The following is a 16,427-nucleotide window of genomic DNA, read 5'->3' as shown; positions in this document are numbered from 1 at the left end:
GTACGGTCTAGACCTGCTCTATATGAAAAGTGTCTTGAGATAACTTCTGTTATGATTTGATGCTATATAAAAATAAATTTAATTGAATTGAATATCAAAATGCCACAAAGACTTCTAAAACCACTCCAGCTGTTTATTCACCTCTCCACTGTACATCAGTGTGCTTAGTAGGCTCAAGACATTCATATTTTCACCAAAAAATGGCTTAATGCACAGCAACAGCTTACCACGGATGGTTAGCTGTTCATTGTTCGCAACTGTGCTTTTTTATGTTGGTCCCACACAACAGATTCAAACAGTTAACTGTGCCTGATTAATGGCATACTTGGCACACTCTCTAAGGATCCAGCTACAACATTTTTAGGGCAACGTTTCAAACCACCTGTAAGTTCTATAATGTTTCCCTTACTGATGTGAAGTCACTTGTTGAGCATATTCACTAATGAAGTTTGATTAGTAATGCTGTTCATTTTTATTATCTCCGCCAGGAGATTATGTATTCGGTAGCGTGTGTGCATGCGTGAGTGTGCATGCATCTCTGTGTCTGTCTGTCCACGGCTAATCTTGCATACTACATGACCCATCAGCCTAATATTTGTTGTGCTCATTTATGACTGTATGCTCAAGGACCTCTTCTGGTTGCAGTGATTCAAACTTTTTGAAAAACCTATTTTATTGACTGTTTTATACCGCCGTAGACTGCTGACTTCTCACTACTAGTGTTGCCAACTTGGCAACTTTGTTGCTAGATTTAGCGACTTTTCAGACGCCTCTTCGCAACTTTATTTCTAAAAAGCGACTAGCGACAAATTTAGCGACTTATCCATGCTCTTTTTATGTCGGTAGGAATAGAGCTATTTCGCTGTTAGCAGCCAGTGGGAATTCTATGGTGTGTTTGGTTAACAGAGATACACTCTCATTAAAATGAGAGTGTATCTGTTGTGTGAGATGTCCAAGTGTAGTCTACTGAATGCACTTTTCTAGTTTATTTAGAGCTACTCTCTCTTATATTCTGCATTACACAGTTAGATTTTTTTGTGCTTCTAGCTGTAACCTTGCAATACGTTTATTTGCCGACAGTCCAGACTGATGTTAGCCTGCAGTTCATTACATCACTTTGTATTTTGGTCGGGCCCTCTCGCCCCTCAGCGGGCTTCGCTTTAGAGACAGCCAGTCTTTAAATTTTCTGCCTGATAAATTTTCCCAATAAATAAATCTCAAAACACTGAGCTGTGTTTTCTCTGAACGTCAGCCCAACTGTTTAGTCCGTCATTATGAGCCTCGTGGTGTGAGGAGAACAGATTATTCACTGGAAAACAAAATGGAAATAAATATAGTTCCATCTCAGAAAAATAAATTGGGTTATTTTACACACTTGTTAAAAGTTGCTCGATGTATTTAGTTTTGGTTAACGGTGTGTGAGAACAGTAGCACGTGGCCTTCCCTCCCTCATTAATCTATTTTAAGGGTGAACTGTAATGTAATCTGTTGCAGGGACATTGGCATTGAGTGTGATTTTATTATGAACATTTGTAATGAATCTCAGTTATATGGATCCAGCGTGTGTGTGTGTGGTCAGACTTAATACTCACTAATAACAGCAGTGTGACCTCTGCAGTAGCCAGCTGGCTGAGTGACTCAATGCTGTTTCAAATCATCACACTCCATCTTATTGTTTTAAATATAGAACGAACTGGTCTGCGCTGGGTTGTATTTGCAGTTTTGTTAATGGTGAAAACACACAACATTCCTTTTCTCTGAATATTCAACCTAATGTCTTGAAGTGTCTGACTCAAAAGCCTAATTTTAGTTGAACTGTATCACTCATCTCTCCCCTCATATTCACCCGACTCAATAGTTTCTATTCAAATGTAACTACAGTATTGGTTGGTTCACTCTTGATGCCCCCGGGTGGTCAAAAACAAATCAGCTTTTGCAGGTTTGAGGTGTTGAGACTGAGCACAAAGTGAGCTTCTGCATTACTTTGTGCAAATTTGACTCTTTGAATATTTGTGCAGTCTGCATTTATTCACCCCAAACAGTCAATGAACAAACTGTTCAGAGGTTCGTTGTAAACTAGCTGATGACTGTGTGTGTGTGTTGACAGCCTCAGCCTTTGTCTGTTCTCCAAACGGACCTGGAGCTCAAGTTCATTGTATTATTTTCCTCCAGGTTACTCTCCTTTTTCTGTTATCTGTGTACGTTAAAGAACTGGAGACATTATCACTTGGGGAAAGTGCCAATCTAAAAAATGTTCAGTTAGCATCCTCCCTCAGTCCACACCACCCAGGGTGAACTCGCCTCCACTTCTGTCTTTGCCTTGGCTTTTTATGCAATTTACTCCAACTCTAAAATTTGCTTTGTTTATAGTCTGAACCTTTAGACCTTCATCAAGTACCCGATGTTCCTAAAGATGAAACATCAAGGTGAGAATAGTGACCGATAGTGAGCGGGAAGTTTCTAGTTACTGAGTACAAGATTTGTCTTTGGTCTTTGTACAGGCACGATGGTACCAGCACATAACTTCCCTTAAACTACTTAACTTAAACTACTAATTGTCATTTTTACCTTTTTTTTCATGTATGGATTAAACAAACAAGACAGAACATGTTTGGACAGAGCAAAGCTGACTGTTTCACCCTGCTTCCAGTCGTTATGCCAAGCTAGGCTAACCACATCCAGCTCTAAACAAACAGACACAAGATTGGTGTTAATCGATGTAGGGATGTCACGAGAAGCGATACTTCGGTGCCAATGCCAACATTTTGAAAATGTGACGATATTAGTTTTTCTACAGTAGCCTACTGCAGGTACCTTAGGTACTGTCAGGGCTCAAGACTAACGGCACATTGAAAATGTGTTTGGGATGAAGTAAAGTCACTATCGACGTGTCCAGGGGACACAACCTATTTTTTCCCAGGTCATGCTACATTGTGAACAACAAATCTGTGTTGAAATCGGCAGGATGAGAGTTAGTTAGAGTTAGCTGTTTGCAGCCGGTAAACGGCACAGTCCTGCACGGAGCTTGCTGCTAACATTAACATGGGGGTGCCATTGATTTACATTATGATGTGTTCAGTCTCTGTTCAGTAAAAAATAATATTGGGTGAAGGTAAATTCTAACATTATCATGGTGTGATCAAACGTAATCTTGTAAAATGTAGTTTTTGGCGAGAAATTTGAATAAATCCAGTTGTTTGAAGGAGATGTTTTCACAGCAATTTGAAATAGATAATAGAGAGGGAATTATGACCTGTTTAACTTCCTAACAAACACCATTATGCAAATGGTAATAAAGGAGTGGATGTAGAGGTACATGGGATTTATTGTTTTATTTTAGTTTTTTACTGTAGCATAAATTGGTATCGAGAATCGTGGAATTTCATTGTTATTGGTAACGACTACTACATTTTTGGTATCGTAACATCCCTAAATAGGCATGCAAGTAAATATACTGAACTAATCACGGCTCTGTATGAATCAAAATGATCTCACCTGACTTTGAATATAATAAACTATGCTTCAGCGTCCACTCAGTGTGCAGGTTTTATCTGGATCCTCTACAGTGCGTCTCCTTATTTCTATCTGTCCACGATTTTTAATTAGCTCCTGGGGATATTTTTAGTGGCTCTCTTGATGATTTAATTAGGTTTACAAATGATATTTTCTAACCACCATGTCTACCGTAGGACCGTGGCAGCACAATAAACACAATCAGACGTTCCCTCTGCAGAATTGCATTAGGGGGTTTTGGCACTGCCAGAGAGCAAGGCTGGAAAATGTCGAGCTAGCTGGCATCAAGGAGCTCCTGTTACCGGTAAAGGGGGAAAACTCCCAGCGCTCTGCCAATCCAAAGCACACACACTCATACAGTCCCACAGAGTCACACACTCTCATGCGAACTCCCAATTACACTCCTATTCCTGTAGAGATGGTTTTAAAACCTCTCTGGAGTTGACACAAAGATGAAGCAGAGGGTAGGGGTTAGTAAACTGTCATGGCAACAAAACAGCCTTCAGTGGTGCATGCAAATGGGCAGAAATTGGGAAAGGGACAGTGGAAAATTATTTTGGATCCTCCCTTGTTGTTGTACCCATAAATTTCAGGTTTTAATCCTTTCTGATTCTAATAACGGGGTCCGAGTTTGTTCCCAAATAATAAAAAGGACTCAGTGGGGTAGAAGTTTGAGCATAGTGAGCCTGGAAAAATGTTCTAATGCTCCTTTTTTGCCCCCCTTCTCTCATATTAGATTATGCTCTCATGCTGGAAAAGTCCTGCAGAATTAGGATGATTTCATTTCACGGGCACGTCGTGTTGTAATAAATTCAGTCTTCTCTCTCTGTGCGTGACCTCTGGATGAGCTGCTGCGGTCGCCGTCTCTTCTCCAACTCTTGTCGACTCCAAATTGGTCTTCAGTTTTCAGTGTAGGTGATGCACTTGTGTCTAACTCCCATGATCATTTTTGGCCATCAGTGTGTGTGTGTGTGTGTGTGTGTGCGTGTGTCCACTTCAATCACTGATTACCTCTTACAACATGTATCCCAGAACAGATGACAAACCAGAAATCTCATCTGGTTTGATTTTTTTGGATGAATTATTGCGGTTTTGTGTTTTCAAACTCTGTCAAATTGAGACTGTTATAAAGTGTTGTCATCAGCAATATATTTTTGGGCCCGTCTATCTTGATTATTGGTTATTGACAAATCGCTCTGGCTAATGTGTTGAGAAGTCAGCCAATGGTGCTCCATCATGGGGCCTCTGAGGACTCTGTGAGTGTGTCTGGAGTTTAGATGTGGACCTCTGGATGCGCGCTGTATGTGGCCAAAAGTATGTAGACATCTGGTATTTGATGTTCCAGTTTTTCCAGTTCATACCAAAAGGTGCTGGATGGGGTTGAGGCCACATAGTTGTCTACATAGTTTTGGACACGCTGGGATTTTAAAATTCACAAGGTTGCTGGCAAATGAACAATACTCATACAGTTTACAAATTTACAAATCATGTCTGTGTTTTTGCAGATCATCAGGGTACTCTCAGGTGCACCCAGGAGTGCAGACATAGACTGTATATAAGAAGTGGATGTAGTCATCGTGATGGAATCCATTGGTTTGTCGACTGCCGTTTTGAAGCCTCGAGTTGGCCGTTTCCATGTTGGCTTTTTGGAACCAGAAGTGACAAAAGGGTGGAACTAAGTACAACCGAACGCTGAACAAGATATTTTTAGGTGACCAAAAAGGTTATAATTAACTTTCATGAACTGAAAACACACTGTGAAAAGGTTAAAGTTCTAAGACAAAAACACGGCCAACTCCCAGACCGGACAACACCGTGGTAGCGACCTGTCAATCACAAGGTAGCCACGCCCTAAAGCATACCCTGAATTATGGTCTATTTGACTCTAAATGGGACCATAATTTACTAAATGAACATCATGCTGTATTGAAGAAGACTTGAAACTAGCAATTTAGACCATAAACCCATGTTTGCAATGTTTACTGAGGTAATAAATCAAGTGAGAAATAGGCTCATTTTCTCATAGACTTCTATACAATCGGACTTCTTTTTGCAACCAGAGGAGTCGCCGCTTTGATTCCAGCTTCTCAGTTGTGAGGATTTGCTGTTTTTCTGTGTTTTATATCATTGTAAAGTATACAGTATTTTGGATGAAACGAGACATTTGAAGGCGTCACGTTGGGTTCTGGGAAATTGTGATGGACATTTTTCACTATTTTCTGACATTTTAGAGATTGAACAATTAATTGATAAAGTAAAAATAATTGATTAATCTATAATTCAACTAATTAGATGCAGCCATGAACTAAACAGAGGAGGCTTAATTTGATTATCCACATATGCATGGTTTGATTTTTTTTAAGTTTCTAGTCTAGTTGCTTTGCTGACAGCTTCTCTTCTCATTGGTCTACACACTTGCCTGGCATATCTTTGATGTCAAACAAATTATGTAACAAATTATTAAAGAGTCAATCAACACTAAATCCACCTTTTCAAATTAGCAAATTATGCCACTTGGTTCTAGTCTTTAGTGTTTATTGAAACAGCAGTTCTTTGTGTTCAAAAAGGTTTAAAATGCATTTCTGAATATGTGAAGTGGGGTTTGCTAACGCTGAAACAGGATGTTCAAGTGTTTGTGTGATACAAGGCTTAACTCCAGAGGTAATCTGTCTGTTTCTACTCTGTTTTTACTGTGTAAAGGCTTCAATGTAGCAGTTCTTATTAGATCCAAATCCACACTTTTCACACCGTTGTTCCCACATCCTATACAAGCTATAATTTATCTGTTCGGATTTTAGAAAATTGCTAAATTATGGGACTAAATTAAATGGAAGGGAAATGACAGCTATCGTTGTTTTATTGACGGATGTGGGCCCTACGAGAAACAGATGTGTGGTTATTTTACGCAGATCTGCAGTCATAATGTTGTGGTCTATATTAGTGTTTCACAAAATGAGGTTTTAAAAGAAACACTGAGAAATTAGTGTTAAACATGACAGACAGGACAAACTGTGTCGGGATCCTTTGAGATTAGGGGCCCATGGAGGTCTTAATTGTGTGTTTGTGCAGCATTTTCTATGTGTCTTCACATTCAAGCCATCTGCGTATATTTTCTCCTCTACTGTATATGCGTGTAGCTCTCGTATTTGCAGAATGTGGATACAACATGTGTTGCTGCGTTCAGCCGTGTGCTCGTGTGTAGCTGTAATCTGCCGTCAGTCAGTCTCGTTCCGTGTGCCAGCAGCACATTGGACGGCCCTGCATGTGTGATCAGCAATGTCTCACCACTTCGGCATTCCTCAGTGACAGCCGCAGGGCAGCAGCTTCTGGAAATAGCCTCTGGATCGCTGCAGAGACGTTGAGACTCTCTGGGCTCAGGTAGAGCGTTAGCGCCTCCCTCTGGTCAGAGACTGATTCACCTCATGAGGCGTTTGCAAACAAGGATCATACCTGGGAGTTAAGGGCTGTCGTATTGCATTGAATTGGCTTTTTTTTCTGCTAGAATGAGGATGAAAACTTTTTTCATTTTTCACAGTCATTTAAATGCTGTGAAATCAATGGTTATATTTAGTTTTAAAGAGGACCTATTATGCTATTTTCAGGTTGTATTTTGGGTTTCTACTATAAAACATGTTTACATGCTTTAATGTTCAAAAAACGCTTTATTTTTCTCATACCGACTGTGCTGCAGCACCTCTTTTCACCCTCTGTCTGAAACGCTCTGTCTGAGCTCCTGATTGGTCAGCTGGCCCCACTCTGTTGTGATTGGTCAACCAAACCAAACTCTTCAGACTCTGCTCCAGCTCCGCTCTAACTAGCTTTGTTTGAGGGCATGCCAAACTAACCGCTAGGCAGGTATTATGGAAATGTGTTACCTTGTGACATCACCACGTTACGGGAGAAAAGGCGGGATTTCAAGCAAGTTCAGGCAGTTCAGGAGCAGTGTTTCTGTGGGGGAGAGTAACTCCCTTTGGTGTGGACTTTGGGCTTTATAACTTTGCAGACCTTTTACATACATAAAAAACTATATAACACACTAAAGGAAATGAAAAAAGCACAAAAGCATAACAGGTCCTCTTTAAATCAAATTTGACCCAGTTTTAACCTAGACATTTAGACGTTGTTGACCTGCAAATCATCAAATCAAACACTGAGTCATGAAACAAAAGGAGACATTGCCATCCCACAGTTCCTTGTTCCAGCAATATGAGATGCACATACTTCATTCATTGATTTGTTTTGTTTTTTGTAATGTTGTGGTTGTCTTCGCTGAACTCTTTATGAACTCTCCATCCCATTTTTCCCTCGACCATATGACATTTTCCATTAAGGAAAAAAAGGAAGGTGTTGAAAAGGAGAAATGGCATTTTTTGGTCTTCTTGTTCTCCCTCATAGGTTGTCTTCTAACTCTATATTAGTGGTGCTTCCAGCAGCTGTCAGTTCCACTCAGCCCAGTGAGGCTTATCTTCAGCCAGTAAAAGCAAACTGTTCACCAGTTGTCCTCTATAGGCCTTGATCTTATCATATAATTAGACCATGTAGTGGTCTCCTCTCTGTGTATACGGTGGTTTCTGTTGATTGAGCTGTCAGGTTTTTCACTGGCTGTTAAGACATACACCCATCACTATTTTGTATCAGAAGAACAAAACTCCACTGGTATTTCTGCCTTTTTAAACCCGTTTGTGCCCAAAGACTTTAATTAGTATGATCAGGAAAAATGCCACTATATTTGTTCCGATTGGTCAAAAGTCTTGAAATCTGGTATGGGCATACTTTGGGCAACTTTGAAATGTTTAGGTCACATGAAAAAATCACACTTTTATTAATAGTCAGGATTTTTGAAATATGAGGAAAAAACGCTCACATTGAGTTTATTAACTGTTTTCCATACAAAGTATTTTTTTAACACTGCACATGTGTACATATCTTTGATATTCAGCTTGTTATGAGCTCATAGATACCAAATACTTGATTGTGCTCCTTGTAATTTCTGAGATACAGCCATTTTTTTATAATACTATAGTTAGTCTTTGGAAAAAAAACAATAGTCCAATGTACCCAAAGACTAACTATAGTATGATAAGGAAAATTCACTTTTCAGCCAATACATTTGACTGATTTTGAAAATGTCTTCAGATTTAGCTTAGGCAAGCCCAGAGAACACTTCCACCAAATGAAATTAAACATTTCAGTTGCTGACAAATGGGTTTTCAGGGTATTTTAAACATCACCACTTCATCAGTATCAGCACAACGTTCTAGTTAACTCTCCTGTGGAGAGGACATACTCCTATTGCCTCAGGTAAAAGTCCCAAAACTACAGTGTGAAAACACACAAAAGTACAAGTAAAAGTCCTCCAACATAAACAACAACACAGATCCTTTTTTAGTGCCTTCCAAATCATTATAAAAAAAGATCCATATAAGTTTGGTAAAGTTTAGGCAACTACAACTACTTGGTTAAGGTTAGGGAAAAATGATGGTCAGGGTTAAAAGAGACCAATGTCAACGGGATGGCAACAGCTGTGTGCAGTTCCCAACCATTCACTCCCTATGAGGTTTTGTGGCAGGATAATACAACTTCATCTTCCTTCGCTTTTGGAAGAGGTAGTTTAAAAAAAAATAAATGCAAATACAGGTTATTTTAAGTGTTTGAACGATGCCATTTTTGTGATGTCTCTTTTCATCTCTAGTCAACCGTCCTAATTAAAGGTCAAACTGAAGAAGTCAAAAGTCTGAATGTTAAGAGGCTTCTACCACAACTCACACACACACACACACACACACACACGCACACACACACACACACACACACACACACACATACACTCCTGCCTTAAATTCTTGGCATGACTTCCTCGTGGTAAAAAAGGAAACATCCCTCTCCCCCCTCCCGCCTCCCATAATCCCCTCCTGCCTGCCTGTGTGCCATCCCCGACCCTCCTGTAACAAATCCAAACCGAGAGGAGCTCATGTCCACTTTGTGTTTTGACTCTGTTCTCGTTCCTGCCTGTTGATGTGTGACAGCAGAAGAGGGCAGATCAGGATATTTTGATTCTTCGGTCAGACGGCGCTGTTTCTCTTCAGCCCTGTCTTTCCACATATTATGCGGTACTAAATGGGGGGCTGCAATGCCCCCTACAAAAGAGCCACCTGTCACCATGTCTAACTCTGGTTTCCCCGGTTGCCGCACTATCTCGCAGCACCTGAACGACCTGAAGAAGGAGAACTTCAGCCTGAAGCTCAGGATCTACTTCCTGGAGGAGAAGATCCAGCAGAAGTTCGAGGAGAGCAGCGATGGCGTGCACAAGAGGGTGAGTGACAACATGAATCTGTGAATGGATGGACTAAATGATGCATGCAGGGGGATTATCAAAATCCACTGTGTGTGCATGCACTTGGTGCATTCCTGTAGTTATGTGCTCGGCAGTGCAGTCAGCCTTGTTGTTTCCAGAGCTGCAGGTTTGGTGTTTGACAGTTATTAGTACTGACAGCAGGTCTCAGGCTGCTCTGTAACAGTTCATACAGACTGTCAGTCAGAAGTGTCGGCCTGTGAGGCTGATTCAGAGAGACTGCAGTATGTCTCAGTGCTGTCAGAGCGGAACAAACAGGTACTTAAGAAGGCCTCTCAGCCACTATGGGGCACCCAAAGGAACCAAAATTGTGAACTCTCTTTGCTTTTGTCCACGGAGCTCTGATGGAGTATTTTTATTCATCAACTTGTGAAAATTAAAGCTGCAGTAGGTAACTTTGACCAAATATGATAAAAAGATATTTTTATAAAACTGTTACTATATCCTGACAGTATTGCATGAGACAGATAATCTGTGAAAAAAATCATGTTCCCCTGTGTGTTCCTAGTGCTCCCAATGGTATTTGCAAGATTTCACCACGTCCGAAAAAAAACAACCAATCAGAGCCGAGGAGTCTCTAAAGCAGCTGTCAATCACTGCTCGAGAAACTTGTTAACTCCGATCACACTGTCAAACTAGGCAGCGCTGATCCAATGTGAATCAAGATTTTGTTACTGTGATGCCTATAGAGTGCTACAGGAATGAGTCCTAAAACCCGGAAATGAGTTAGCATTTTAGCACTTCCGGTTCCCTCGTCTGGAAGTCAATGGTTCTTTTGAATGGGTTTTTAGTTAGATGTCTGATATAAGGTCTGTGGTTAACACAAGCTGAAGAGATTTTAACATTTTGTTCTATGATATAAAATACATCAATAAATATCCCACTTGTGAATTTTGAAGCTTTTATATGTCTTGAAAAAGTTGGTTGCTAATAACTGGCTAAATGAGACTCCTAAATGTCATCACCACGTTAGCTTTTTACTTCTGACGATTGCATTCACACACACAAATCATAAAAGTGGTGTTCATTTGTGGGAGATTATTTTACAGAACAAAATAAGTATCATAAATTTGTGTTTGCCACAGAGCTTATTTTCTGCAATAATCCAAAAGGAAAAATCCCATTCCACCTGAATTCTTGCAAATGCCATAAGGAGCACTATAGAGGACAGAGAAGACAGCAGCTTTAAGGCCCTTTTAAAATGAGCACGCCAGGAACAAACAGTACGAAAACACTAACAATTCTAATTGTTGCATCAACAGTATTTACATCAAGGACACAAATATATGACGATATGTTTGTTTCATGGAAGTTTTGCACCACCAATGAATAAGATGGTCATGATTGAATACGTTGCATTTGAGAAGAACCACTCAATGGACAGAGACTAACTCATAAGCACTGTCAGGGGGCTCTGTTGGCATGCTGAGATAAAACCACAGTCATAAAATCCCCGGAGACCGAAGCTGTGGCAACCTCATGCAAATACTTAAACTATATGCCATCGCAGGCTACCAGTACAGCACATGTTCACCTTCGTGTACTGTAAGCATCTATTTATTAGAACATGTCTTCTAATTTTACAGCTCACTGGGTCTTAAGTATCCAAATCTGAGTAAGCTTTTTATGGGCTTTATCAAAAACACTTCAGAGGTGTGAAAGCTGTTCTGTATGTGATTAGTTGCTAGTATGATCTCATTCGGAGCTGCCCTTAACCCAGAGGAGCCTGTGCTCAGTTCACAGTGCTCAACGGTGTTTTATTGCAGAAGGAAACATGACAACTATGTAATGCATGACATAAAACCCAACAAATCTGGGTTCTCTCAGTGAAAATTGGTGGAAACCGAAAACAATGAGCTTTAAATGCAGTGATTTGTTGTTTTTGGACAGACCAAGGACACAAACAAGACAGTGTAGTGTATCTTGAGACCCGCATGTCTGCTGAGAGAAGTATAGTTGCTCTAACGGCCCCTGCAGTAACAGTCTGACCTGTTTTCTGTCGTCCGCTATAGACCCAATGACCCACATTGTGCCAGCCTGAGAACCCCTCAGGCCTGCTGTTTGCATGCATGCATGCGTGCACAGTGTGCATGCACTCCACTAGTTCAGTTCCATGTGAGCCTCCTGTATGTGTACGGTAGAAGCAGCAACACTTTTATGCTGTGTGTCAGTGTGTCAGTAATCGGACCTACTGCACACGGACATGAAGTCCACTGCAGGAGCGCTGAACTGTAACTCCAGATTGATGTACAGGAAAATAAATCTACACTGCAGGCAGATACCTGCATGTGAGCACACCGACCGACGGCCGGTTCAGTCCGGTTTGTTGCTGCTTTCAGAGCCAAGAGTTAAAAGTGGAGGTGTTGCTGGGTGCAGGGGAGACAGATACAGCAGGTGCTGATATCCCTACAGGCTATTTATAGTCGTATACAGAGCTCCCTGAAATACAGGTCAGCACGTGCAACTCGGGAAGCTCATTCTGTGTCTCTCTGCAGTAGCTCTGAGCAGAACACCATATGAAAAACATATTATTTGTCTGCTTAAAGCTGCAGTCGGTAACTTTGAGCAAATATGATAAGAAGTTATTTTTTATAAAACTGTCACTATATCCTGACAGCGGTGCATGAGACAGATAATGGGCCAAAAAGAGACCTAAAAAGCCCTTCATATCTACATCAGGAGCGAGTCCTCTTCGCAGAGTCCAGCATGTTGCTCCACTATGTTTTTACAGTAGACAAACCAAAACACTCGGTCTAGTGAGAACCTTTAGCGTTTTTTCGTTACCTGAAGGCCACCGTAGTTTTCCGACATGCTTGTGAAACTGTGGTAATGTGAACCTCAGAGTGTAAAACCGTGGTACCGCAAGCCGTCTGATATCCGTTGCTCCTAAAGTAGTGTCATTAAGCTTTTTTTCTATAAATATCTCCTGAAAGCAGAAAAAGTCATCCCTGACATATTCTCACATTATGTCACACTATTAAGGTTTTTTGGTCAGAAATATCATATGTGATTTTGTCACATCACCAAATCCTATTATTTCTATATCATCAATTAATATGTTGTTTCTACTCCATACTGGCTCTGTAATCCTGGTTATAAATGAGTACAATCTCAGATCTGAACTAGAATGTGCTTTGAAATACATGCACTTTTGACTTCCCACTGAGACATGAATGTTCAGTGGTGTACTCATCTATCTGCAGGTTCTTATTGTTTTATTTAATCTCTTTTCCAGAACATCGAGTTGAAGGTAGAAGTGGAGAGTCTGAAGAAGGAACTAGAGGAGAAACAACAGCTTCTAGACAACGCTCTGTGAGTATTTGACTTCTTCCTGCATCGATAACCATCGTGTTTCACATTTCTTCACACTCCCAGTGACCATAATCATCATGTTAGTTTGAAACCCCCAGGCCATGAACCTTTAAACGTGTCCAACAAATCACTCACCCGTAGCCTATTACATCTAGGACAGTCCAAGTTTGCCTGTGCTGCTACAGATTTGTTGAAACGCCTTTAGGGGAACCTGACAGAGAAGTACGAAAACACTACTTTTCATCGCTAGTTTTATTTTATTTCCCGTGAGTCCATCGGTACATCAGAGCCCGGGCGCCCTCGGGACCCGGCGGCCTCTCATCACACGCGAGCCTGCTGGCCTGTAGACTCACCTGGCTATCACAACACACACTAAGCTCTGAGGAATGCCTTGTATGGACTCGGCACCAAAATTGCTTTTGAAGAGGATGAAGTGGCTCTGTGTTCTGGGACGGAGGAGGAAGAGGGGATGAGGGTGAGGAGGAGGAGAGGGGCTTGTTTTGAAGGGGGGAGGGTGTAGAGACAGAGTAAAGGGCAGAGGTGTCTTGTGGTTTGTTGTGTTGCTGAGTTGGGAACTATTTGAGCTCCAGCACCTGTCTGTGGAGCAGCTGTCTGTCTCTGAGCGTATCCGTTCCTTTAACTCCTCTCCTCTGCAGACTCACTCGCCAAACAGTATGATGATATTGAGTTGGCAAAACACAAAATGTGTTCAATAACGATAGTTTTGAAAGTTTACTGCCAAACATTTTCATGCACCGTCTTTTCAATCTTAATGGTAGCTAAGCATGCAAATAGTCTTGTTTTTGTGTCCAGGTTTTGAGATATCAGACCTCACTAATAGACCTCACTGTCAACAGTTTTCATTTCTTCGGTAGAAAGTAGTTCCAATAAAAACTGTTCACAACATTTTCTGTAGATCATCCAGAGTAACCAGGACGTTGCTTCTGGATAGAAATGATGCTGTTGAAAATTAATTTGTTTTCATATTTCAATACTTTTATCACTACAAATTAATTTCCATTCACCTTCATTGTATTGTTGTGGAGGCAGAAATCTCCAATAAAGCAGGCTGTTCTCATACACCGTTCATAGCTATACCTACGAAAAGTAAATGCATTTTTGTTAGTATATATCCCACATAATCAATTCAATCCACATAATTGTGAAGGAGGAAGTATAAAGAGTGACAAACGCTGTGTAGGGAGGCGGTCGGGGTGGATGGGTGGGTCAAGAAACACCAGACATTCGCCCCAGAAGTCCAGCATTCGTACCCTGCGTGAAACCAGAATATCCACGTTGTTTTGTCACATAACTTCCCTACTTAGGTTACGCCACTTCTGTATTTATTTTACCCAAACCACAATCTTTTCTTAAACCTAACTAAGTGGTTTTGTTGCCTAAACCTAACAAAGTTGTTTTCTGTGAAGATGGAAGTTTATTTTGAAAAGTCTGTATGTATGTAACAAGCAGAAATTGACATTCGTAGGAAAACGCACAAAAAATGAGGAATAACTTTTTCGTAAGATATCGTATGAACCGTTGTATGAGGATACATTGAATAAAGATATCTCAAAACCTGGACACATAAAACCATCTTTATGGACAGACACCACCAGAGGGAAGTAACAAAATATGTTTTTATGCCTCCAAACTTGCAAAAGCCGTAGCCGCATTATGTTTTTGGGTTGTCCGTCCGTCCCATTCTCGTGAACATGATATCCCAGGAATGAAGGAAGGGAATTTTCTTCAAATTTGGCACAAACATCCACTTGGACTCAAGGATGAACTGATAAGATTTTGGAGGTCAAAGGTCAAGGTCACTGTGACCTCACAAAACACATTTTTGGCCATAACTCAAGAATTCATATGCTAATTATGACAATTTCACACACATGTCTAACAGGATAAAATGATGAAGTGATGACATTTTGGACATTCATGGATGTAAACTGCAACTTGACTGGTTGGCGGAGGCAATAAACCACGAGGCGGCAATTCTAGTTTGTAAATGTGGGGAACTGATCCTTTAGAATGGGTTTAGGTAAATAATAAACTACTTGGTTAAGAACAGGGAATTGTTGTTCTTCAGAGATATATGAATGCTTCTTGCATTGACACACAATGTTGGCATTAGATTATCACTGCAGAGGCATCCAATAAGAATGTGCTTCCAAGGACACTGGGCTGTCTAAGCAATGCATCCTTTTTGTTTTACTGACACATTGAAATATTAATCTGGAGATTTTGTGCCCGTGGTTTCACCTTTTGTTGTTACAAAATACTCCACATGAGTGCACACAGATGATCTTATGCAAGTGGTATCAAGGAAAAGAATAGCTGGTGACTCCACAGATTGTATAAAGCCATGACACATGGTGTTTTGTTGTTTTGTCATCATGCTAAACCCCCTCTACAATGCATCTAAGTAATGATGGTGCAGAGAATCAGTACATGTAAAAATCCTATCCATTACCATTGTTTGATGGTTTCTTTAGTAGTTTTTTAGTAGATGGATGTGAGAAAACCACCATTAGCTCAGTTACACTGTGTTATCATGCTGTATAGGCACAAATTAGTTCAATCAGTCAATTTAGCACTTTGTCAAAATAATGAAAAGGAGCAGAGTGTGAATGTTAGAGTGGAGTTTGGGGTCAGTGCTGAGGCTCTCTGTGCCCTGCTGTTTCATAAATAAACTCTCTGGCCACAGTTTATCATTAGAGCTATTAACAGAGCCTGACTGATAGATGCTGAGTGTGACCTTCTGGCTGGTGAAGTCGCTGAGAGGTGGAGTAGTGACAGACTGGCCCTCAGAGACATTTCTCTCTGGAATCCATGTTTCCTCTCCCCTGGAGACAAAGTTCCCTCTGTTTAAGTCTTCTGTTATTAACCTTCGCCGAGGAGAGTGTGTTTTCTGCTCCATCTCTCTGTTTGTAAGCCGAATGTCTCAAAAATCATGCAAACAGATTTCAGTTCAATTTGGTCGAAAGTTAGGGGCTGGAATGGGCCTGGAAACAAGTGGTTACTTCTCTGTATGGGTCCAGATCCAGCATCACCATGTGGTCTTCTATAAAGCCAGGGTTTCCCACAGAGGTGGGCCACCTCACCTGACACGCAGACCACCTCGGCTAACATCATAAAAAACCCTGAAATAAAACATAATTGCAGGAGATGTGTCAGAATCTGGATGTTTACAATTTCCTCAAGGAAACCCTGAAAACTACTTAATTTTTGGACTCATACACATTTTTTT

The 16,427-nt window shown here is 40.8% G+C and overlaps 1 protein-coding gene across 1 annotated transcript in view; it reads left to right on the top strand.

Moving 5' to 3' along the window:
- Window positions 1-16,427, top strand: part of LOC119487799 (phosphodiesterase 4D interacting protein) — a 114,311-nt gene that overhangs the window by 44,043 nt on the left and 53,841 nt on the right. The window contains exons 4-5 of the mRNA XM_037768804.1: window positions 9,716-9,826; window positions 13,101-13,177. Coding sequence (XP_037624732.1) covers window positions 9,716-9,826; window positions 13,101-13,177 — 188 coding nt within the window. The remainder of the gene's footprint in view (window positions 1-9,715; window positions 9,827-13,100; window positions 13,178-16,427) is intronic.

Source organism: Sebastes umbrosus, chromosome 5, assembly GCF_015220745.1.
Source record: "Sebastes umbrosus isolate fSebUmb1 chromosome 5, fSebUmb1.pri, whole genome shotgun sequence".
Taxonomy (NCBI): Eukaryota; Metazoa; Chordata; class Actinopteri; order Perciformes; family Sebastidae; genus Sebastes; species Sebastes umbrosus.
This window is presented reverse-complemented; position numbering and strand designations above follow the sequence as displayed.